Source organism: Aptenodytes patagonicus, chromosome 14, assembly GCF_965638725.1.
Source record: "Aptenodytes patagonicus chromosome 14, bAptPat1.pri.cur, whole genome shotgun sequence".
In the NCBI taxonomy this organism is placed as follows: domain Eukaryota; kingdom Metazoa; phylum Chordata; class Aves; order Sphenisciformes; family Spheniscidae; genus Aptenodytes; species Aptenodytes patagonicus.
The window spans coordinates 10823795-10847134 of NC_134962.1; the positions used below are offsets into that span (position 1 = coordinate 10823795).

Genomic DNA, 23340 nt, shown 5'->3' on the forward strand with positions numbered 1-23340 from the left:
TGGCAATATTAGGAACATACTTTCTGATAATACTGAAAAAAGAATCTTTAAAATTCAAAGTTGTCTAGTCTTATGTGCCTAGAATTGGATACTGGCACCTGTCCTGGTTTTGGCTGAGACAGAGTTAATTGTCTTCCTAGTAGCTGGCACAGTGCTGTGTTTTGGATTTAGTACAAGAATAATGTTGATAACACACCGATGTTTTAGTTGTTGCTAGGTAATGCTTACACTAGTTAAGGACTTTTCAGTTTCCCATGCTCTACCGACTGAGAAGGCTGGAGGTGCACAAGAAGCCGGGAGGGGGCACAGCCAGGACAGCTGACCCAAACTGGCCAAAGGGACATTCCATACCACGTGCCGTCATGCTCAGTACATAAACTGGGGGAAAGCTGGCCGGGGGGGCTGCTGCTCGGGGACTGGCTGGGCATTGGTTGGCGGGCGGTGAGCAATTGCACTGTGCATCACTTGCTTTGTATATTCTTATTATTCTTATTAGTATTATTAGTATTTTATTTCAATCATTAAACTGTTTTTATCTCAACCCACAAGTTTTCTCACTTCTACTCTTCCGATTCTCTCCCCCATCCCACCAGGGGCAGCGGGCGTGAGTGAGCAGTTGTGTGGTGCTCAGTTGCCACCTGAGGTTAAACAATAACAACACCTAAACCACTGTCTGGATTCACTTTTGAAAGCCTGGTAACTTAGGTGTGCACAAATTGAAATCTACAGGGATTGTAAACTTACAGTTGCAGTATACATCAAAGAACACATTGTCTTGTGAGCAGCATGCTGAGAAATACTTGAATGCTAAGCAAATCTCACCCAAACTGCTCAAAAGATGATACTTTTATCAAACGAGGCATTCATTATTATACAAGTTTATTAAAAATATTAGCAAATGTATTCTAGTTCCATGGTAAACATTTTCAGTAGAAATGTATAGGCTTACGTGAATTAATGTAAGATTCCTACAATCTCTTTGCACAGAGAGAAAGTTAGGGCACATAAGAAAGTGAGTTCATGAAACTTATCCAACATTGAGATACCAGCCTCAGATCTATGAGGGTTACTTACAAAAATACTATTAATCTTTTTATAATATAATCATATTAATATTAAAATCATATCCAGATAAAGCGTTCACATAAGGAGCAAATTAATACCTTCATAGACATAAAACCCTTGAGCGAGACTAAAATAAATCATTATCTACAGGTTAAGAAAGAAAGAAAAAAGCCTTTAGGTTATGCTTGGTGAAACATTCATTGCAATATTGTTTGAGCACCTCCCTTGAACATCTTCTGAGTCAACTCAGAAGTTTAAGACATGTCAGTTATAAATTAAAGGAAAAAAAACAGCTGAAGAAAAAAAAATCTCGTACATGTGATTGCAAGCATGAAATACTGGCTCTTTAGAAATATTTGGAAGTTTTGGTTTTTATTTCAAAAGACCTAAGATTATACTACAGATTAATTGGCTACTTTTCTTCCCCCCGCCCCTGCCCCATACAAGACAGTACAATCCACTGCAAAATCCAACAGGCAGTCTAGCATTTTTCCCAAGGCACACAATTTGCATCTTTACTAAACGTTAGTCTCACCTTTATACTGAAAGAAGATTAGTGATGTCCTGTCAGAATTTGCCCTCTCTAAAGCTGTAATTTTTAAAGAGAAATCAGGTATAGAACATTTTTGCTTTTTTACCAGGCTACTTCAGATATACCTCTTACTCCATATAAGACGAATAAAGAAAAAGTTCTTGGGGAGGGAAGAGAAGGGGAAACAGACAGACATGGTAAGATCTTTTTGGTACAGAATTTTGATTTTGTAAAAACAAATGAATAGACAGATAACTTAGATTTAGACAGTCTTCTGAAGTGTCTGTAATGCAAATATTACAGAAATGTAATAACTTCTGATCACAGAACCAGAAGTTCATCTGTTTTCATTGTTAAAGCTAAGTGAAATTTGGAGGTGACTACTGGGTTAAGGTAGATCAAAAATGATCTTGTCATAAATATAAGGTTATTAACAAAAATATTTAAAAAATATAACCTGATAGTGTCCATTGAAAAAATAAGATCCAAATAATATCTCTGCAGTGCCAATTTTTTAAGTCACAGTCTTCTGTCAAATGTTGTCTTCCGATACTAGCTTGTATTCTCATACTGGTTTTGATTTTCTTATTCTTGGTGATGCTCCACCTTCTAATTTTGCTGCTCCATTGACAAAGTTAGCTGTAATTTTAAATTAAAGTATAGTAAACAAACAATTTTGCTTCACATGAAAAAAATACAGAAACTAGACCAGGAAAATGTTTAAAAAAAAAAAATCAAAAAAGCTTAAGTATTTGCTTCAGTCAAAATTAACTTGGAGTTAGGTACGTAAAATGTTTAAGAACTTTGACTGTACAAAGTTGATATGAACAGGAATCAGACAAAATCAGACAAAAGTTGCTTCTAAGTCTAGCCTCCTATCTCCAGGAGCGACAGATGCTTCATGAAGAGTATTAAAAATAGGGCAACCTACCAACATAATTTCTTTCAGGTTCCAGGGGAACTTTAGTGACTTCCTGAGGTCTACCTTGCATTTAGACCATTGTTTTATTAGCCACTGACAGACTGAACCCCAGGAATTAAATCTCAATCCATATTTTTGCAGAAATTACTTCTACAAATTATCTGTATTTTATATCCTTCTTGTATTAGTTTTAAACATGCCGCTACATTAAAATTGTCTATTCCTATGTCATGAGAAATAGCAAACAGTAATTTGCTATTTGCCTGCTCAAAATAACTTAAGGTTTTAGAACTCTATGGTGTCTCCTATCAGACATTTTTTGAGCTAGGTGGTAGTTAGTCTCTCCCCTTACCATCACCTTTTTCCTGTATCTTTCTGGCAATATTCCAAGTCTTTTCAGATGGGGTCATCGACATGGCATACAATTTTTGGGATGTAGGTACACACACAGATTTATACAACGGATGGTACATTCTAGCTGAGGGGTTTCCTGGGTTTTTTTGTAGGGTTTTTTGTTTGTTTTTTGATTTTTTTTTTTTTTTTATTGCAACAAGGAATTGACCTGATGTTTGCAGGAAAAAAACCCCACTGATTTAAAAATCTTTCATGAGACAAATGCTAGTTTGAAGTCCATTGTTGCATATGTATAAACTATGTTTCTTTTTCTCCTCCCTCCATAATATGCATTACTTTGAGTAGCTTAGAAATTTAGGAATTGCATTGCAAATTAGGAATTTGCCATTTTTTTTACTTATTCCATGTTTGCAAGATCTTTCTGCAACTCTCTGCTGTAAGAAATTCTGAATAATTTTGTTTTATTTGTAGACTTTGTTTATGTATGAACATGTCAGCACAGAAACTTGTTGGGCCCCATTGGTAAGCTCTCTTCAGAGTGCCAGTTGACCATTCTTATATTTTGCACAATTACTAATTAACTAAGTATTCATCAATGTCTCTTCTTCTGTGACATCTTAGTTTAACCAGTATCTTAGTTTAGTAATTCTCCATTATTTCTAAAGTCATTTTTACTGATTCCTTAGGATTTTTTTTCCTATTATACAGCATACTTAGTATTACACCAGTAAGGCATGTGCTATCCTAGACAGTCTTCCATTTCACACTTAATACCTTTGTGTCTCATTAGCTTAAGAAGATCAGGCCACAGCACAAAGAGAAGTTGCAACAGGACAGATGGAACAAAGCAGTATATGAAGGATTTATGGCACACTTAACTTCTAGTCCTTCTTTTGCCAATCAAATCTGAACTTGATTATTTTGGCTACATAACTCTCCACACCTATCCACCTCAAATATTCTTTTCCTATACTGTTGGGATCCTATGAAAACCATGCCTAACCACTGTACAGACACATTAACTGCAAACAAGTCCGAATTCTCATCTTAAGAGGTGGGGGCAAGAGGAGTCTGTTTAGCTTCAGGTAGACTAAAGAAATGACTTACGGCTAATGCCTGCAACTAAACCACTGGCTTCAGCGGAACCCAAGCTCTCCTTCAAAATATTTCTACAAGTGTGAATATTTTTGCAATTAGAAATAAGATAAAGCGATAAACAATGTACAACATCTTTCCACATATGCAGTCAGAGAGTTATAATGCCTGTGCTAGTCTTTGCTTTGCCCAATTGAAGCAAACGTGAAGTCAAACTACAGTATCACTTCTGCTATTCCAAACTGTAATCATCTTGGGAACTTAAGAATTGCACTAATTTCATAAAACAATACAGAAAAGCAATGAAGTTATTTATCTGGAAAGGAGAGAAGGATCTGCAAGACTGGAGAAAGAAAAAAGAAAAAAAAAAGCATCTGCAGCTACATTCAGAGCAGAAAGGCTGCTCTGGAATGATAAAGAAAAACAATGTTATGAGCACCATTATGGTCTAGAACCATAATGATAATCTTGAATAATCTTGAATCTTTCAATAATCTTGAAACCATTCCACTTGGTTTCAACTAATGCTGACTCAGCTAGTAATCTCTGAATGCAAAGAGCTTCAACCCCTCTTGGTAGAAACTAACACATAAAGATCAATTTCAGAAAGACAGCCAGCCTGTGGTAAAATTCAAAAAAACCTGCAATTTTCAAAGCTCTACCCAAATCTCAGAAGCAATTCCCAATCTTTCATACATAACTCTATCCAGTGTTTTATATATATGCTAACAGGAATATGAAATTTCACTCTACTGAATCTTCATAACTCCCATTTAACTAATTTAATTGATATAAGATTGGAATTTGGAAATTATACAACGTCATTTAATCAAAAGCCTTTCTCCATTAGTTGTCCTTTGCCAGCTACTATGATGTTCCTTTGGAGTTCTTTTTCAGTGGGTTTGATGTTCTTTACATGATGTGTCTTTATATAGAAGAACAAACAAACTTAATTTTAATGGTCTGAAACATAATAAAAGCAAAGTTTATGAAATACAGTAGGGATTATGGATGATACTTTTTTTTTTTCTGATGTTAAATAAAAAAAATTTTTAGCAGCATTGTAAAAGAATGATTTAAAACAGAAAGAAAACCCTGGAATCATTAAGCCCAGTTTCATGAAATATTCCTTGCATTTAGATTAACATAGAGTTCAGTGAATAATCCTGAAGATTACCCAGGGCTAACACTTAATACAGTTAGCACTCTGTGTGCTATCTGTTAGCAATATGGAATTAGAGAAGAACATGTCCTAATGTTTGAAGAAGCTATAATATTATCTATATTCTCTGCATGTCAAAAGACAGATGTGTTTGCTCTTTTACAGAAAGGAAAGATAAGATGATACATCTGGTATAAAAACATTTGGCCTAGAAACAACTTTAAAAAACATTACGCCACTGACCTCTGTTTGGTTCCTTTTTTATTCGTTTGTTCTTTGTGCTAGTTATTTTTTTCTTTGGAATCTGGTTCTTAACATGCTCTCTCCATTTCTTCAGCTGAAAATTTATAAATTTCCACATCATCCAGGCCTGTGTTAGACAAACAGCACCCAGGCAGCCAATCCTAATAAGATTTGAGATTTTGGAGACAGTTAGATAAAAGTTTCAGTTAACCATTAATAGACTGCAAATCTGTACCTATTTTATTTTTCCTCCGAAAGTCTACTATTGAAACAATTAAAATCTTCATACCATGGGAAACAAGATGTATCAGGCGGCTTTACCCAAGACAAGGTGTGTCACACAAGAAGTGAATGGAAATCGTATGTAAGTATATTGCTAGGAGCAATCATGTTTATCAAGGAGTTATGACCACAGCTTTCAATGGCTGATAGGAAATTGTGTCATTGAGGCCCCTTCTGCCAAGCAATCTATGAATGAGAAATCACGTAGATTCAAAATCCCTCCCACACACTTGATTACAGGCATTAATTTATAAGGGTGAATGTTAAAGTGATGAGCTTATGCTGAAAAAGTAATAAAATTTTAAAATTAACAAGCAAGAATAAAAGATATACAAAAAATATTTTAGGAAGGCACCAAACAAATAATTAGTTAAAAAATTATGGGTATTATATTGCCAAATGATATTATGTCTGGTATAGACATAGGGGGAAAAAGAAAAGTTTAAAGAGAGGATTATCCCAAGCGTTTTTGAGAACTATCCAAACAATTACTATAATATATTAATATAATTTAACAATTAATTTTTAAAAAGTTTCTTTTTTCTTTCTTTTTTTTTCCTATTTCCCATAAATTCTGTTCAACTACTTTTGTGAAAAGAAGATAGAAAAGAGAACAAAATGTCCCTTCCCTTAAATACTCAAAAGGAAAACATCACCCGGGGAAATTCTTCAAAAAAACACATTATCATCCTGGATTGTTTTATTAAAAGATATTTTGAAATGCCACATTATACAAGCATGAATGTCTACTAGCCTTGTTATACCTCACAGGGAGTACATTGAAGTTCCCATCCGCTATGGAAAAACCTGGATTCTCTACTCTTGCCAGACCAAATCCAAATGTGAGGACAGATAAAGTTAGGGTCAAAAGACGCACCATTATGAAAAGTAAAGCCCAAATGGTAAATCTGAAAACAAAATAATGAAATTAATGTGCTTTCTCCTTTTAGTCCATTTCCTTTCAATAAAGTCAAACGTACAAAGAACTTTTCATTAAAATTCTCTCAGCAATGATAGGGAAATGTCCACAGAAGGGACAAATAATTACAGAAAAACTTGGTCATCTGCAAACACTCGGTCCTGCCTCATTACACAATCTTTTGACTAGAAAGCACAATGAAGTAAAAAGATGCATCTCAAGTTGGCATTCATGCTGTAAGCCATTTATAAGTAATGGTGATGCTATAAAGCCAGAAAGCTGATTCTAAAGGTATAATATACATTTAAACAGTTGGAAGATCAAGACAATATATGTAATTTTTAACAGCCAGAGGTTTATAGGACAAGAGAAGGTAACCAGATAGCTAATAAGTAACAAATGACAATTATTTCACTTTCTAGCTAACAGAGAAAGATGCCATCCTGCAGACTTTCAGCATCTAGAAGTTTTTACTATAGGATGTGGCAAAAAAAAACCCCAAAACCCTGAAGAACAGTTTTATTAAGCTGACAATAATTTAGAAAATTGGTATTATTACTGCCATTACATAAAGATTTCTACAGGAAAAAGACTTCATATTGTGTGACTGATGAATGAATTAAAGACAACACTACCAATGTGAAAAAAGTATCTTTCAAAAATTTCCATTAAAAAAAAAAAAAATCAGCTTGTTTGACTGATTTCAAACTTAAAGAAAACATACTTCAAATCTCTCACAGTATAAGCAAGACTGCTTAAAAAGCAACTCTCTTCACAGCCGCCTCCAAAAAAAGATTTTGAGAAAAAGCTACAATGTCTGGATGTAGAATTGTAAGAAGAAACAAATTCTGAGCTAGGAAAAATACCTAGTATTTGACATTGCATTGTTTCTACAGTTTACATTATAAGTACTACATGTAATAGAAATAAAATGCCCCAAACACTTCTGCAATTCATCAGCTATGAAAACCAATTTCCATTTCCAGTTATTTAAACTATGGTAATATTGCACATGGGATAACTGATTTCCAGCCCAAGAAAGACATAGTTGCTTATTTGACCATTAGAGTCAGGAAAATATGTTCTCCTAATCGGTATATTTAGCCTTCATGCTTTTGGATGGCATATAATGAAAAGCAGATAAGCTCATAGCTCCAAAAACCCCTCAATTAAATATGACATACAAGTGAAAGATAAGCTTTTTCCCACTTTCCCTATTTACATCAGTAAACATTTATTTTTTGCAAAGAACATTCAGCATACCTATTTAAAATGTTAGCTTTAAGGAGCAACGCAAATGAATCTTGTGAAAAGACCAGAAAGAGCAGCAGCATTACACTGCCTCAAGGGAGGCTGCCTATATATAAGGGATTGCATGAAAGCAAGCAAGGCATTCATGATAATCTCTTCCAGCTGAGCAGTCACTCAGAAAAGGAAGAAAGAATAAGAGACAAGAACACATAAATGGGACAAGGCTGCTTTATTCAAACTGGAACCTCCAAAAGTCTTTGCATTCAAGTGGTGAAACGTATCCAATCCTTCCTAGCATGCCTCATGGTTAAGTATCTCAGTTCCTCATCTCCTTCCATTCCCAAATGCATTACTTTTATACCCATTAATTCTCAGAATAGTTGAGAATCTTACTCAAGAGATGTATAAGTGAAGACATCTTATCAACCACACATTTTGAGACATTACCTTCTCTGCTGTACAGTTACTTCCCTTTCTCACCTTACCAAAAGGAGAGAGACCTGCAAGAACTCACAAGGAATGCTGCTTTTACTACTTCTTCAGTTAACTGTTTTTAAAAACAAGTGTCCCTACATACAAACATTTACGAACATTTAAGCAAACAGGCAACTTACAGAATCAGAAGCCAATACATAGATATCCGAGATGGGACTTTAGCAAAAAGCTTCAGCAAAACCTTATGATGATGATCATGAAGTGGTTTATTTGCTTTCTTGACTCTATGTAATGACAATGACTTGCTTGTGAATTCAAAGCAGGTAATAGTGGCCATTGAACAAGTGATGTTTGCTATCTGAGTACTTTTACATACATGCAAATCCATTTATACGCGATTAGTAAGCAAAGTTCTGAATTTTAATTAATATATGCAAGACTTACCCTTTTTGCTTGTTTTCATCACTGAAGTAGAAGAGACGTGAGGCATGAAAAATGAGTTCCACTAAATAGTGAGGTACCATCAGAATTAGCCCCAAATGCTGCAAACTATAAAACAGAAAAGTTAGAAATTTTAATGAAATTATGAAGAAAATGGATCTATCTATTCGAAATGGACATGCAAATACTTACTTTAATATATAGGCACCAGAGATATGAGCAATGTAAAGGCAAATATAACATAGCTGCCTTGGAATATCTTCCTAAAATTAGAGAAATTATAATAAACGCTGTTACAGATTAACCATTTTGTCCAAAGAAAAAATCGTATCATTCATTAGGTTTGATTATTTTTCACGCTACTGCATAGATTTCTGGAAAGACTATCTGAATCAAAAACTACAGACCATCTGGACTATATTAGATAGGAAATGCAAGCAATTAAAATATAAAAACAGTATATAAATAACTGAATGTACAAATATGAATATGTAGATATCTATATAGTTAATATAAACAAAAATATTAATAAGTGGAAAGAATAGGTATTTAATTAACTGTACTGACAGCTTCTCTCCATACCTTTCGGATCTTTTGGAAGTATAGCTCTGGCAGTGCATGAAGCCAATAGGCTATCTGGCAAATATAGAAGAATTTTACCTGAAAACTAAACAATAATTCAGGTTAAGAAAACACAAGATGATACGTTTTCAACCTTTCAACATGAGATACAAGATTTTATTTCATTATCTTAAATTAATTCATTCTGACTCATTATAGTTTATGATTCCTAAATCACAGGAACCACAAATACAAGCCAACTCTGTGGTGACAGTTTTTTTGAATTAGCATCCATAATCTTCTTGATAGCAAGTTCTGAATCACCTTTTGAGACGGTAGCAAAGAAAAAAAACACCAAAAAACCTAACACACAGAAACAGTTTATCCTGTGAGCAGTGGAACTCCCTTCCTAAAAAGTGTGTATTATCCCCCTTCCCTCTATCACACTTGCCGGAGAAAAATGGGGCGCGTGGGGACAGACAAACAACACAATTTTGTAAGTCATCTTAATTAATTTTTTTTTTTTTTTTTTAAATCAAGCTATAAATCCCCTCTAATTTTAAAATTCAGTCTCCAACAAACATGTTTCTTTAGTGTGAAACAGTTCAGCAGTCCTACTATATCCTGTCTTGCAAACACTTTCACTTTAAGTCAGCTACCATGGTTAAATTAAAGAAAATTAAGAACACAGGGAAGTATCTCTTGGATAGATGTTCAATTCATCAAAAACTACCTTTGGATAAAACAGCTGGCAGTTTTCAAACAGAAGAAAGTATTTTCATCTAGTTGTTATTCTTATAAGGTACCAGTGTCACTACTTAGTGACATTAGTGGTTCCCTAAAATTTGGGGTGGTTAAATATTCAGTGATTAGAAGTACCAGATATTTTCAAATTGAAAACAGAACACTTACATCATACGAGAATGGGGATAATCCTTCCAGAGTGAGGTTGGGTTCATCATAAATTCTTCCTAAAGAAAAAGGCCATTGATTTAAGGACGTTCTTAATACTTCAAGTCAATTTTTTAAGTAAAAACAGCAAATAGAGTGACTTACTGTATTCAAAATACTTGCTCCCCATAAAAATGAAAACAAGTAGAAAAATGCTAGCTGTCCCGATTCATTGAATTTGCTGTGCTTTGTTTTTGACAAATGCAGACGTCTATTAATTTTCTAGAAACAAAAAGCAGATCAATAAATGTAATTTCTAAACCAAGAAAGCTATTTGGGAGTTAGTGTTCATGCCTGAATTTTTTTTTTTTTTTTTTTTCTTCCCAAATCTCCCATTCCTCAATCAAAATTCATAGCTCCCACCATTTAAGACCTCGATCAGCACTTTGTATGACAATTAGCTTCAATAAGACTTGCCACTATGGTAAAGTTCACAAGGAAAATATTCAGATAATGTATTCAGACAGTTTTTTCCCCCCATAATCAGAGTTATATTGATAAGTTTTTCAAATCTCTTTGCACACTGAAAAACCATTTGAGCTTCTGTGGCTCAGATGACCTGTTTGTGACGACATTTAATACCATTCAATAATAGATGGTCTTCACAATGGCTTTAACAAATTCATTTTACTTTGCAACTGAGTTGGTGTAAAAGAGCACACAAGTTTGAGTTCCCTCTTTGAGGCGAAGTTTAGCTGACAAACAGAAATCCACCACTGCAGTAATTTTCATTTTTGATCTTCTGAATATATCTTACGAATCTAACGCAGCAGACCTCGTTCACAGATATTTTGAGTACAGCATGAACATTTAATGTCTGTTTTTACAGAAAAGTATAAATTATATTGATTGAAAGAAAGATTCAGTGGTTTGTAACATTAATAAATTGAGGAAATATCACTATAAAAGTATCACAGAATCATTTAGGTTGGAAAAGACCCTTAAGATCGAGTCCAACCGTTAACCTAGCACTGCCAAGGCCACCACTAAACGAAGGTCTATTTGCATTTTTGTCAGAGAACAGAAGGATTGATCATAACAGGGCTTTTAAATGCTAAACCATTCCTTTTACCATGGCTTACACCTACCTTGAAGAAAAACTGTTAACAACTGATGGCTACAAATAACGTTTATAAAAGTAAATTATATCCCAGTAATAAACTTACATCTAATATGTACTCCTGGATGACAGCATGCAGATTAATAGCTACGAGCATGTAGAAGAAGATTGTGGCAATGTCTTTTGGACCATAGTCATAAAAATGAAATTGCTCACTGTTGTCATCTAAAAAAAAAAAAAGATACAAAACCGAAACCCCTGTATTTTTACATTCTTATGAAGGAGTACTCTGTGCAACTGAGAAAGGGCAGCAGTGACCATTGTTCTTGGAAGTTATGTTAAATTGATACAGGATACGAGTCATAAGTGTTACATTTTTTAAAATTACTTTTTATGCCCGATTAGATAACTCGGATCTTCTTTTCCTTCAATACAATGATATAGTTATAAGCCTAGAACGAACTATTGAGAGCAGTATACACTGAGCTGTAACTTCAATCCATTTCTTTCATCTAGGCCATCAAAAAAGAAAAAAAAAAAAGAAAGAGGGGAAAAAACGCAAAACCAACACACCAACGCTCACCAAACGAGATTCCATCTTAAGAAGCACGACTATATGTAGGAAAAAAGAAACTATACAGTGAGGATAGTATCCCTAGTAGTTCAACACATTGGTAAGTTAACAACTGCCCCAGAATTAGTAATATGTTCCTATAAATCAAAAACAAAATTGAAAAAAAAAAAATTCACACTGTTAGGAAAATACTTCAGATGTTTGTATTTACCATGTTTAAGTGTGGGAGAACTTAGAAATGAAATTCAATTAAAAAAGCATGTATTGTATTTACCATGTTTAAGTGTGGGAGAACTTAGAAATGAAATTCAATTAAAAAAGCATGTATCGGGAGCAGCAGACCTAAGGAAGCCTGATTCTATAGGGATGTCTCTCCTTTGGCCCACAAACACCCATTACAACAACCTCACTTTTCTTTATGCATCTGAGACACTGCAATGGTAAAGAAAGAACTTGTACTACAACTAATCAAGAGCAACGCTCATCCTGATTCACAGGCTAGCATGTCTGACATTTACATTCTTCTGCTTTCACTTAAGAGAGGGCATTAATTTGGATGTCTCTTATCTATACAGCCGCCACTTTTCATAAACATCAAGGAATTTTGTTATCTTTAAGTTTTCCACCCTTTATCAAACTCTGTTTGTGTTGTCCAAATGCAAAACAGCAGAAATACAGACATCAAACAACTTTTTCCTAAACGAAACTAGGCTAGAAGGTGTCAAGGAAGCAATTACTGCTTCCTGTAACATGAATGGTACATTAAGGTCCTAACGCACAGGACATCCATGTAACTCCAAGTGTCAGATGTCCTACTTCTATATTTGAAAACAGCTTGTGATATAATCAGTGAAAAAGTAATTGCATAGCAAATGCTATTTTTGCCTGGTCCCTAGCATTGTTTTTCAAAATGGACCTTCACTAGTAATATATTCATTGTTTTCAGAGGGCCAGAATTGAGACCTCAAAATTGCTCGTGCAGAACTCATCCACACCTCCTATTAAAACTAAAGGAAGCTATACCTTGTTCATTCCATTGTATGTATGTATATATACACATGCATGCAACAAACACTATGAAGAAGTCACATCACAGGCATCTTGGTAACTGACACATGGATTTTACTTTTGTCTCCGCCATAGGAGATTTCTACTTGATGCTGCTCAAATACCAGTAAAACAGAAGTCCCCTGACTGTGTACACCTCAAGTGTTCAACATTAAACATCTCAGGAAACATTTGCAAAAAATGATACATATTCACTACTGCAAGCAAAGTTGATCAATGCATTATTTTGAACATATTAAATGCAGTCAGAGTGATACATTATTTGGAATGGTCGCAGCACAGAGATCTCAAGTGTGGAAGTCAAGATTAGAACAAAAGTCATAGATTTTGCTAATTTCTCTGGACCTTAGTTCTTCATCTGGAATAATTCTACCACAGTACCTATTTTTTCCAAAATATCATGCAGATTAATTCCTGGAAAGAATTGAAAGTTATCAATACTATTAAGAAAAATTAAGTTATCAAATAAGGAAATTCCACTAGCTGCTTACCACTCTTGTATATAGTACAGCAGGTAGAAAAGATTAAAAATAGGAAATATCTTTGGGGGAAGAAAGAATCAGAACTTTCTCCCTTTGTTATTTAAAAGCATGATTGAATCAGCAACATCAGTTACTTGAGAATAATAATGTGATATTTTTTAAATATAAACCACAAAGCCATTACTAATGACATAAGAAATCATGAATAAGCAACAGATATATAGACGATTACCAAAATATTGTATTACCTCATAACTGCTGTTGATTGTATCAAAAAACGGAAAGAATGCATGCTTTTCACATTAAAACACAAGTTAGCAGCAGTGTTAACTATGGGAAAAATAACCCAGTATTATTCACAAGCAACAGAGAAAACAGTAGAATGTTTCAGTGAATATTGTATTAGTAAATCCAAAAGCAGACAAATATGAGAGTTCTACGATATTATAAAAGTGAAGTGAATTGAAGTCTTGAGGGAGGAAAAAAAGTGATTTTTAATAGTTGAGCTCTTGCATTACAAGAAAAAAAAAATAGATTTGGCTTAATCTCACCAATGGTATAGGTGACATTGTACTGCACAGCAATAAAGATGATGGCGTACTTGGCTGGGACCTGAAATTCAAAAAGAAACAAGGAAAAAGTATCAGATTTTTCAAGCAAGCTAGACTGTAAACACCCAAAACTAGAAGATTATGCCATCAACAAACGTTCTCCCACACATGATTTAAATCAAAGAGGTCCTGAAAGTGTTATTCATCTCCCACAAATGTGGAGGCTCACCCTGTTGCAAATCCTTTAACATTTGCTGCATAGGGTCAGGACTTGAATTATGTCCTTTTAGCTAAGCATCAAATTACTCACTGTTTACTAAATAACATTTTAAAGTGTTTAGAAGTGTAAATGGCTTTCATTTATTTCAAAAGCTAAATGACTCTCTAAATTAAATCAGATGGAAAGTTTCACCTAACTTTGCAATATATTCAAAAAAGCAACGTTCTGGGTAAGTGTCCATATAAATAAATAGAATATTCAAAACATCATAGTAGAATTATAAGATTCATCAATTTCTTGTATGATAAATCAGACATTTTCTAAAAGTTACAGTACAATCAAAGTAACCAATGGTATGCTTTTATGTCACTTTTTCTCCAGTGGCAAAATTAGGTAAAAAAAAATCCACAAAACCCCCCCAACACTTTCAGCCATCCCTACCTCCTCAAAATGTCTTCCCATTCCCATGCTCCAGCATATTTAGCCCCTAGCTGTAACAATGGAACTGTTTATAATGTGGATTACTGTATGACCCTACAACCAAGTGATAAGAGGTAAATATGTTTGCTTAGTTTATTTGAAAACATATCATTATCTGGTTTGCACAACTTCAAAAACAAACAGCTGCGCTGATGTAACTGAAACAGTGGTAAGCTATAACACAGGGATATAAGTGGAGGGGGGGGGGAACCCCAAAACTTGGTTCCTTTGCTGCAAAAACATGCAATGTGGAATTACATCCTACACTGCCAATAGCAAATACATTTATTATGTTTGCAAGCACTCAGTTATCTAGTTCATAAATCAGAGAAGTACAACAGGCATAATCTGAAAACTGACGTAAAAAAAAAAACCCAAACCTTTCACGTATCTTTTATGCTTTCTCTTAAACTGATCTTCATAGATGTGAAACAAAGGAATATGAACTAAAAAAAGAAAGCTATTTTCCTCAGATGTTACACCATCTAATTTCTGAAAGTGTAACTAAGAACATTCAGGAGTATATAAAACAAGGATTAATCTATCCAGCTACAAAGTAAGCAAGAGGCACAACAATGCAAAAGAAGATCCTCTGTAGCAAGAAAAGGGAGGAGAAAGCAAATCGCTTCAGTACACTGGGAGTGCACCTGTGAAATTAAGCAGTAGAGGAGTCGTAATACTGAAAAGTGCTTTTAAGAGGAATTCTCATTAAGGAAAACAAAAGTACCAATTTTTCTGGCACACAAAATTGACTTTCAGACACTGTGGTTCTGTGAACAATTTAACCTTTCGTAAGCCAGCACTACCATCAAAAAAGGAGCAATCCTGCCTTTCTCTTTACTGCCAGTTGCTTTCTGTCTCTGTCCCACACTTGTGCCATCAAAAGTAGTGGTGTGGTGAATTGGACAGGAAAATTACATAAGTTAAAACTGACCCAGCAAAACAGGAGGGAAGAGAAAACCCTATTAATCTTAACACAGATGAATTTCCTAATATTCTGCACTGCCTAGCTACAGAAGTTCTTTTGTGTGCTTGATGGGGAGAATAAGCAGCCGGAGCATCAATACCAACTTAAAATGTCCATGGAATAAGAGTGTGAAAAATTCGTCGCCAACTGCTCCTGGAAAGACCAGGAAGATATAGATAGTTACATAGGTATCAATGTTCTCAGCACCTAATTAAAACAAACATGCTTGCTTTCACTAAGTCATTGCTCAGAACCCACAGCAACAGTCTCCCTTGTAGAAGGGCATTCAGACAGCACCACATAACTTCAAGCAGACCCCTTCATTAGGGAGCTTTCCCGAGAATAAGCTTTTTTTTTTAATGCTCTTCAGGAGAAGAGGGTGGTAAGAATCTTTGCTAGAGCCCAGCAAGTTAGCTTTTCTGTTTGTCCGTGAAGCACACAACATAATACTACAAGCATTTCACTCTGCTGGAAGTATGGGAGCCCCATTAAGCAGTATTCTGTAGTAAGATAGCCACAGATACAAGGATGATGTAAATTGTTCTAGGAGGAAAGAAATTGTATGAAACACTCTGAGGTGATACTAGAAGCTTAAAAAAATCCCATAAATACTAAAAGAAAGGTTTCTTTAGAAGACAAGGCACACTGTTGTCAAGAAAAGGAGTAGGACTGGGCATATAAAAGACTATAAATATTCTCGGAGAAGGAAGAAGAATGAAAATAACAGTTAACACACTAAAATTTAACTGCCGCTTTTCAGTATGTTATAATCAGAGTGAATCTCCCTACACACATATATAGACCTCATAATAATCAGCAAAGTTAAGGTATGAGAAAGTACAATTAAGGTCAATAAACAACCTTATGTATAAGAATTCACCTTAAAGAAATTCTTATAATTGTATTTGTGACATTCTAATGCTCATTCTAATTTTAACATACTTATTGTTTTTTGGATGGTCTCATGGATATAGGCAATTGAATGCCACCTAGAAAAGAAAACCCTGTATTTACTATAGTACTATGTAAGCCCAAGCAAATCATTCAATAGGTAGTCAACTGTGAAAAGTTTCATTTACCAATTCTTTAGCTTATTAGTGTGTAATCTATGGTACCATAGGCTAGATTTGGAAATCTGTCATTGACAGATGCATCTGAAATCACAGTGAGTATAAAATGCTGTGAAAAGCACTGATAAAAAAAAAAAGTTGCCCTTCAGTGCTTCAAACTTAAAACCCCAAAATAATTTCACTTTAATACGGAGAGAAAATCAAGACCAAAAGAAAATAGCCATAACACCTGTGTAGGCAAGTTCGGTAACACTTACAAAGCACTCAATATAGAATCATGATAAGCATCACCAAAATTTACTGGAAAAACATCAGTAGTTTTGTTTGTTTGGCAGACCGGATTACCCATTATAAAGATGGTATAAGACCTAGACAGTGACCAACAGAAATATAGATTTCATTCAAATAACTCCAGCATGTTTTTCTGCAGTGAATGAGGCAGAGGTGTAATACAGAGGTCTAACCTGTTCCTCTGCATAATAAATGAAAGGTGTCTCAATCAAAAAAGTAATTTTTGTCTCAAAAAGGAGATGCAGATGTTTAAATTATACAATAAAAAGTATAGTAGTATATATTCAAACAAGCACAATAAAAACATATCACAAGCTACGCTAGAGTCTAGTCTGCATTTGAACTTTTAGAATTATGCTGATTAGAAATGAGATAATTTGCTAATTATCCTTGGGTGTAACTAACATTAAGTCACTCTTTTTCCTCTAAAAGAAATCACCTTCATCAAAATAATAATGCTCATCCCAGGGGAGCTGCACAGTCCCTTCCAATACCTGTAGAATTACAAAAATACAACTTCCATGGTGTATACAAAGCCTTAATTAAGACAAACGGAATTCAGAGATGGAACTCCAGAAGACATACTTGTTTTTAACAGCAAAAAGACACAGAGCAATGTCTTTTTAAAAGTACCATATATAAGATACATAAAAAGTTCCATTTGGGATCCCAAACTGGATTTACTTTATCCCAGGTGCAGACATTTACTTTCTTTCTTAAAGCCTTTATCACCTGAGTTGTCAAGCCCCTAGCTATTTTTTTTATCCCAAGATTGAGTTCTGCATTTAATATATTTACTTTTATGACCTACTCCTCCATAGATAACACAACTTCTTATACCTCAACACTGCTTTTGTCCACCATTTAGAAGGAAATTATCTGACCTGCTTTCTCTACTCTATTTCTGTCCAGTATCCTTAATGTTTTCAGAAGTGGGTCAAGATATATATGTTAAAAAAACCAAACTGAACACCTACATGTAAGTATTTTATCTCAGAATTTAAGAGTATTTGTAATTTAAAAATGCTCTGATTTTTAATCTTATCCAACTGATGGGAAATGTTAAAATATTTAAGTATTTAAGTTGTAATAACAATAATATTTCAGTAAAGTATTTAAGCTGTCTATCCAGAATTTAAACTCTATTTACCAAGGCTTATCCCATACTCAACACTGACATAAAATATTCATGTAGCAACACACACACGGCTTTTGTCTCAAAAGTGGGAAAAAGATGCCCAAGAGAGATGCCTAATCCATCACCCCAGAAACTAATAAGCAGCTTGCACATGGAAACAAACTTTACGATAACTTTCAAATACAAAGGGAAAGAGGAATTCAGAAGTTAGGCTAAGACTGTCTAATCCCACATTTTTCTTCAGATTATCCATCGCTAGGGAGCTGAGCCAACGACAGCAATAGACTGAGCAGCGGTGCAAAAGTGTGACTAGCAGTTTTTAACTACCATCTGGTCAAGCATGCTCAAAACAACAGAGACTGTCTGAAACCCTCTTTATAACAACGTTCCTAACTGCTTTACCACGTGGACTTTTGAACAGAGGGGGTAAAAAAAAAAAAAGAAAAAAATAAATAGACACAACAAAGAGACATAAAACGACTCTGCTTTAAGCAAGGGGGCCTGCGGAGCTTTATAATTCGGGAGACTGGAACCGAGTAAAAGGGAGCTTATGGGAGGGTGGTAGGAATGAAACATAGGCAGAGACGAAGGAAAACCGGACGAAAAAAGAAAAGAGCAGCAATCTGACAGAAGAGGATAAGATAGAAGGTTGCATAGTGAGAGTGGGAGCTGGCAAAGACAACTCGATAGAGAAGGCACTGGGAGTCTGTGAGCTGAGGCAGGACAGAGAGAAGTAAACTTGCTGCACTCGGAAGACAGCCGAGACGCGGAGGGGAGGGCGCCCGAGCAGGGTGCCGCGGATTTAGGCCTCGGGGTGGAGAAGAAACAGGGACATAACCCTGCAGGGAAGAAGGGAAAAGGCAGACGGAGCCGGAGGGGGTGGGGCAGAGCTGCTTGGCAGCGAGGCTGAAGCGAGCGGGAGGGATGTACTGGGGAGACTCCAGAGCGGGAAGCCAAGGGCGCCGCGGCTGCCCCACAGCAGGACCAGGTGCTGCTCGACTCGGCAACCACCGGCCCCCTCGCCCCCTCGCCCCGCCCAGTACCTCAAACATGAGCCCCAGCAGGAGGCCCATCACCAGGCAGGATGCGGTATCCGCATGGTTCTGAATGACGAACTCGTGGCTTAGCACCGCCGGGCTCTTGTTTTTCCGGCGGAGCCCCATAGCGGTGACAGCTCCCAGGCCTGAGCAGCCCCGCCGAGGGGAGTGGCACCTCTCCCCGCTCCTCAACAACCCTCACCTCACGCACGGTAAACACCACCGGCCCAAAAGGCTCACCCCCTTCCGAGTTTCGGCCAATCACACTTAAGAGCGTTTATGATTAGCAATCCTGGCAACTAATCGTTAGGCGGTCTGGAAGAAGGCGGTGCTTCGGAGGCAGTTGAGCACTTGCGGCGGGAGACGGAGTCCGATATGAGTGACACGGAACCCTACCAATCCCATATGCGGGGGGGGGGTGGGGATAGCTCAGAAGGCCGCTGCGGAGCTTAGTGGGTGGGGTTTGGTTCGAGCCGGAGGCGGGCTGGGCGCTGAGGAGGTTCCCGCCGGCACGGGCTCAGCGGAGCGACCGCCTTTGGTTCGGTTCGGTTCGGTCCGGTCTGGCTTCTGTGGAGGCTGTGCTCGCCGCAGCTCCAGTGGCGGCCAGGTAGCTCTGTTCTTGTAAAGCCTATGAGGCACGTTGGTCGGTCCGCTCTCCTCACGAGACCCAGGATTGCGGCCCGCCGAGGTGGTGGGAAGCGGCTCCTCATCCCTCTCTGGAGTTGAGCCATGCTCCCTCACCTACGGCTAGACAAAAGCGGAAAAGCTGTTGAGAAACTCCCTTTTTCTTTTTTCCCCATTAAAATGGAGAGAAAGGGGATTCAGAGTGCTTTGAAGTCCTAAAAATGTGGACGCTTGGCTATCTGCTGGCCCTAGCTGGAATTCAGGGGGAAAACCATACCAATTTATCAAAAAAATGTCAATGAAGGGTGAAGGCCAGAGGGTGGCATGTCATCCCAGAGAACAGGGTTGGAAGAGAAAATAAGAATTGGGTTCCATCTGGCAACCGGGTGTCTCCCCTGCTGTACCGAGTGTAGCCTCAGCTGATTCCTGTGAGGACAGGATCCGACCGGATCCAGTTGCCAAAGAAGACCTAAAATTCAGTTCAGCTGTAAAGTAGTTTTACTACCTGTTGATTATTAAATATTTAATGCTCACTGAAACTATTTTTTAGTATGCCTGAATTTGCTTTCTGTTAAACATTCTGCTTAGTTGTTGAGTTTGGCTATGCTTGTACTCCTTTTCCCACCCTTATTTTGAGTTTCAGGCTAATGTATTCAGAAACTGTATTTTACATTTGAAATTAATAATTGCTTACAGAGCACAGGTGCTATTTGGGGCATTCATTTGGGAAGCAACTGCCATGCATGTTCTTTTTCTCAGCTGAAAAGAGGAATTAAAAATAAAATACTTGTAGTAAGTTGTTTACTGGCTTGAATCACGGCTGATTTTTTTAATGAAAAAAGAAACAATAAAATTGAAAGAATTACATAATTGTTTAGCATAATTGCTGTTTCTCTTTTCTTTTTTTAAAGCTACAAAAATAATCCTGACTGAGAATTAACTGTGACTCAAAACAGTTTCGTTTCTTCCTGGAACACATTAGAGAAAGGGGCAAGTAACACTGAATAGGAATGGAAACCAAGAAACAGGAACTTGAATGTCATTTTGTAACCCAGAATATACTAATCTGATACCATTTATGCCATTCTTTTTTACCACATCAGAGTGAGCAAGATAGTTTAGATTTTTATTGGCTGGGAATATGGTTTTCTAGAAGATCCCTAGTGTAGGGCTTTAAGAATTGTTCTGTATTTGTATAGCTTCGACTTTTGTAGCTTTGCAGATAATTTTACTTTCAGCATAAATTTCAGCTTTTATACTTGCTTAAGTTCCAAACAAGTAACATTGAGTTTTTATTCTGAAATAAAACTAAAGCAATTTAGGAGCAGATAACTTCTATGATTTGTTACTTGCTTACATAGATGCATGCTTTCTTTAGGACAAGGTAAGATTTAATACATTACTCAAATTTAAGATTCATAATTAATCTAGTAATTACACTATCTTAGCAAAATGAATCTTGAGGCAGATTTGCTAGCTATAACACTTGAAGATTTAGACCATGAGATACAATGAGGCAATCAAATGTGGTAATTTATAGTAATATTAAACCAGTGTTCAAGTGCATGCTTCAAGAGATATCCAGTGACTTCTGCTCTTCATATATACTAGCTTAAATTTTTAGTATAGACACAATGCTGTATGCTCAAGAGGACATCACAGTTGCCTAAACTGATTATTTCAATTGACAAAAGGCTTGAACCTATTTTTGCAGAAAAACATTGTGTGTAGGAGGCAAGGAAGAAAAAAAAAAAAAGGTGTGATGTTGCAGACCACAATTTTACTCTTTAGAACCCTGTGGTCAGGTTCTGTTTTTCCTCCTCTGGCAGTTGATGACAGCATCATGTTAAGGTAGTGAAGTGAAAGTGTCCCCTTTTATTTACTATGTGTATAGTATAATTTTTTGATAAATCTCTAGTGTGCTGAACTCTGTCTTTGGAAAGTAAACTCTCTTTCTTAAAGCAGTGTTCACGTGTATAAAAAGAGACCAGTGAAACACCATAATTCTATTACTTATACTTACTAGTTTTCTCATGTATCTCTTCAGAATATAGATTATCTAATGTTTGGAAACTGAGATAACTGGATAGACCTGCATAAAGATAACCCACTTATTTTTCTGGCCACCTACTTTGCTGCCTGGTTTATAATTCTGTGTCTATGTTATTTAAGCTTGTCTATGTTATTTAAGCTCAAAGTCCCAGGTTTAAAGACCCAAGGGGTTTTTTATCTCTTTGATTCCACAGTTTCTGTGTTATATGTGGGCCCATTTCACATACAGCCCACTGTGTCATTTCCATTGTCCTATCCTTTAAACAAACAAACTTAGCAAACATAGCTATTCTTATTTTCATAATTGCTTTTTCTGGTAAAAAAAGTAAACAACAAAAAAAACATAGCCTCCAGTTAGATTTCCACTTTTCTGTTGGTTTATCATTTTAAGTATTTAGTCAAGGAATTAAACAGAAAATTAGAAAGTTATGTCCCACCAACCACCTAGGTTGAAAACAACTGCATAGGATTTAATAATTAGTCTACTATTAAGTTTTGCTGATTTGTTATTCTACTATCTAGAAAGCAAAATGAAATTAATGTCTTTTGCAGAGTTGTAGAAATCAACCAGAGATCTGTTTGACCACACGGAAGTTAGCTAAGAATGACTGCTTTATTTTGTGCTTCAGTTGAACAAGATGAGCTAATTCAGAATTTGAGTAAATTCAGAGAAGAAAAAAGATCCAGTCGTTATCATGGGGTAAGTAAACCCAGTTCAAAAATCACAAGGCAAATACATTCAAATTGGCTATATGATTTCCTTTTGTGTGTTAAAAGACCATCCAAGATTGGGATTTTTTATTTATTTATTATTTTATTGGGCATTGTATAAACACAGAATAGCATAGAGACTTTAACAGAATTTAGGATCAAGTAGACAAGATAGATTCACTGTGGGGAAGAATGATACCCCTTAAGCAGTGCAATGGCATCAAAACACATTCATTGTATTCCTTTGGGACTTTGGGATGGGTGAGGAGAGATTACTTAGGAAAGGATAAGCTGAGAAAAACAGAAGGGAAGAGGGACATGTGTACAGTAAAGCATTATGAAAGTCAGATTGGGGCAAATAGCCGTTGGAATGATGGAGTCTCAGGCAAACTTGTCAGCAAATTTTGAACTGCCAGAGGTTCTTGCCTTGCATGCTTGTCCTGGCTTGACTTACAGGTTAGAATGTATAGGTGATTTCTCTCTGCAGTCCTCAGCTACAGTCATATGGCGACAGTGAAGGAAGTATCATCTGGGTGTGGCCAAAGTGAGGATGATCTTCCTTGGTTTGCTCTGGGCCCAGGAATACTTGAGGGTAAGGGATTGAGGTGTTTGAGCCTGGTTTGCTGTCCATCTGTTCTTAAGATAGAGGTTTTATAAGGCAAAGTAAAAAAAGATCGGGATTTCCAGTGCATACATTTGTAAAATACTCTCTTTATGCTAAGCATTTTGCCTGTGCAGAATCTTCCTAAAGCTAATGGAATTCCAGTTTATGGGGCATAAAGGATTCTACCTCAATTTGAGA

General features: G+C 36.2%; 1 protein-coding gene across 3 annotated transcripts; it reads right to left on the reverse strand.

Moving 5' to 3' along the window:
• Positions 1–1418: 1418 nt before the first annotated feature.
• On the reverse strand, positions 1419–19374 carry LOC143167005 (translocating chain-associated membrane protein 1-like 1). 3 transcript variants are annotated; one of them, XM_076351970.1, is made up of 11 exons: positions 19158–19374; positions 13949–14009; positions 11380–11498; positions 10319–10435; positions 10175–10233; positions 9284–9368; positions 8894–8964; positions 8705–8809; positions 6420–6563; positions 5374–5534; positions 1419–2236 (listed from the first exon to the last, which is right to left on the reverse strand). In XM_076351970.1, exons 1-11 carry the CDS (start codon positions 19275–19277, stop codon positions 2163–2165), a joined length of 1116 nt encoding a protein of 371 aa, XP_076208085.1. In that variant the 5' UTR covers positions 19278–19374; the 3' UTR covers positions 1419–2162. The 3 variants fall into 3 exon arrangements, with proteins under 3 accessions (XP_076208085.1, XP_076208088.1, XP_076208086.1); XM_076351973.1 differs by lacking the exon at positions 6420–6563; XM_076351971.1 differs by lacking the exon at positions 1419–2236 and having other exon boundaries at positions 5380–5534; positions 6410–6563.
• Between the last annotated feature and the right edge of the window lie 3966 nt (positions 19375–23340).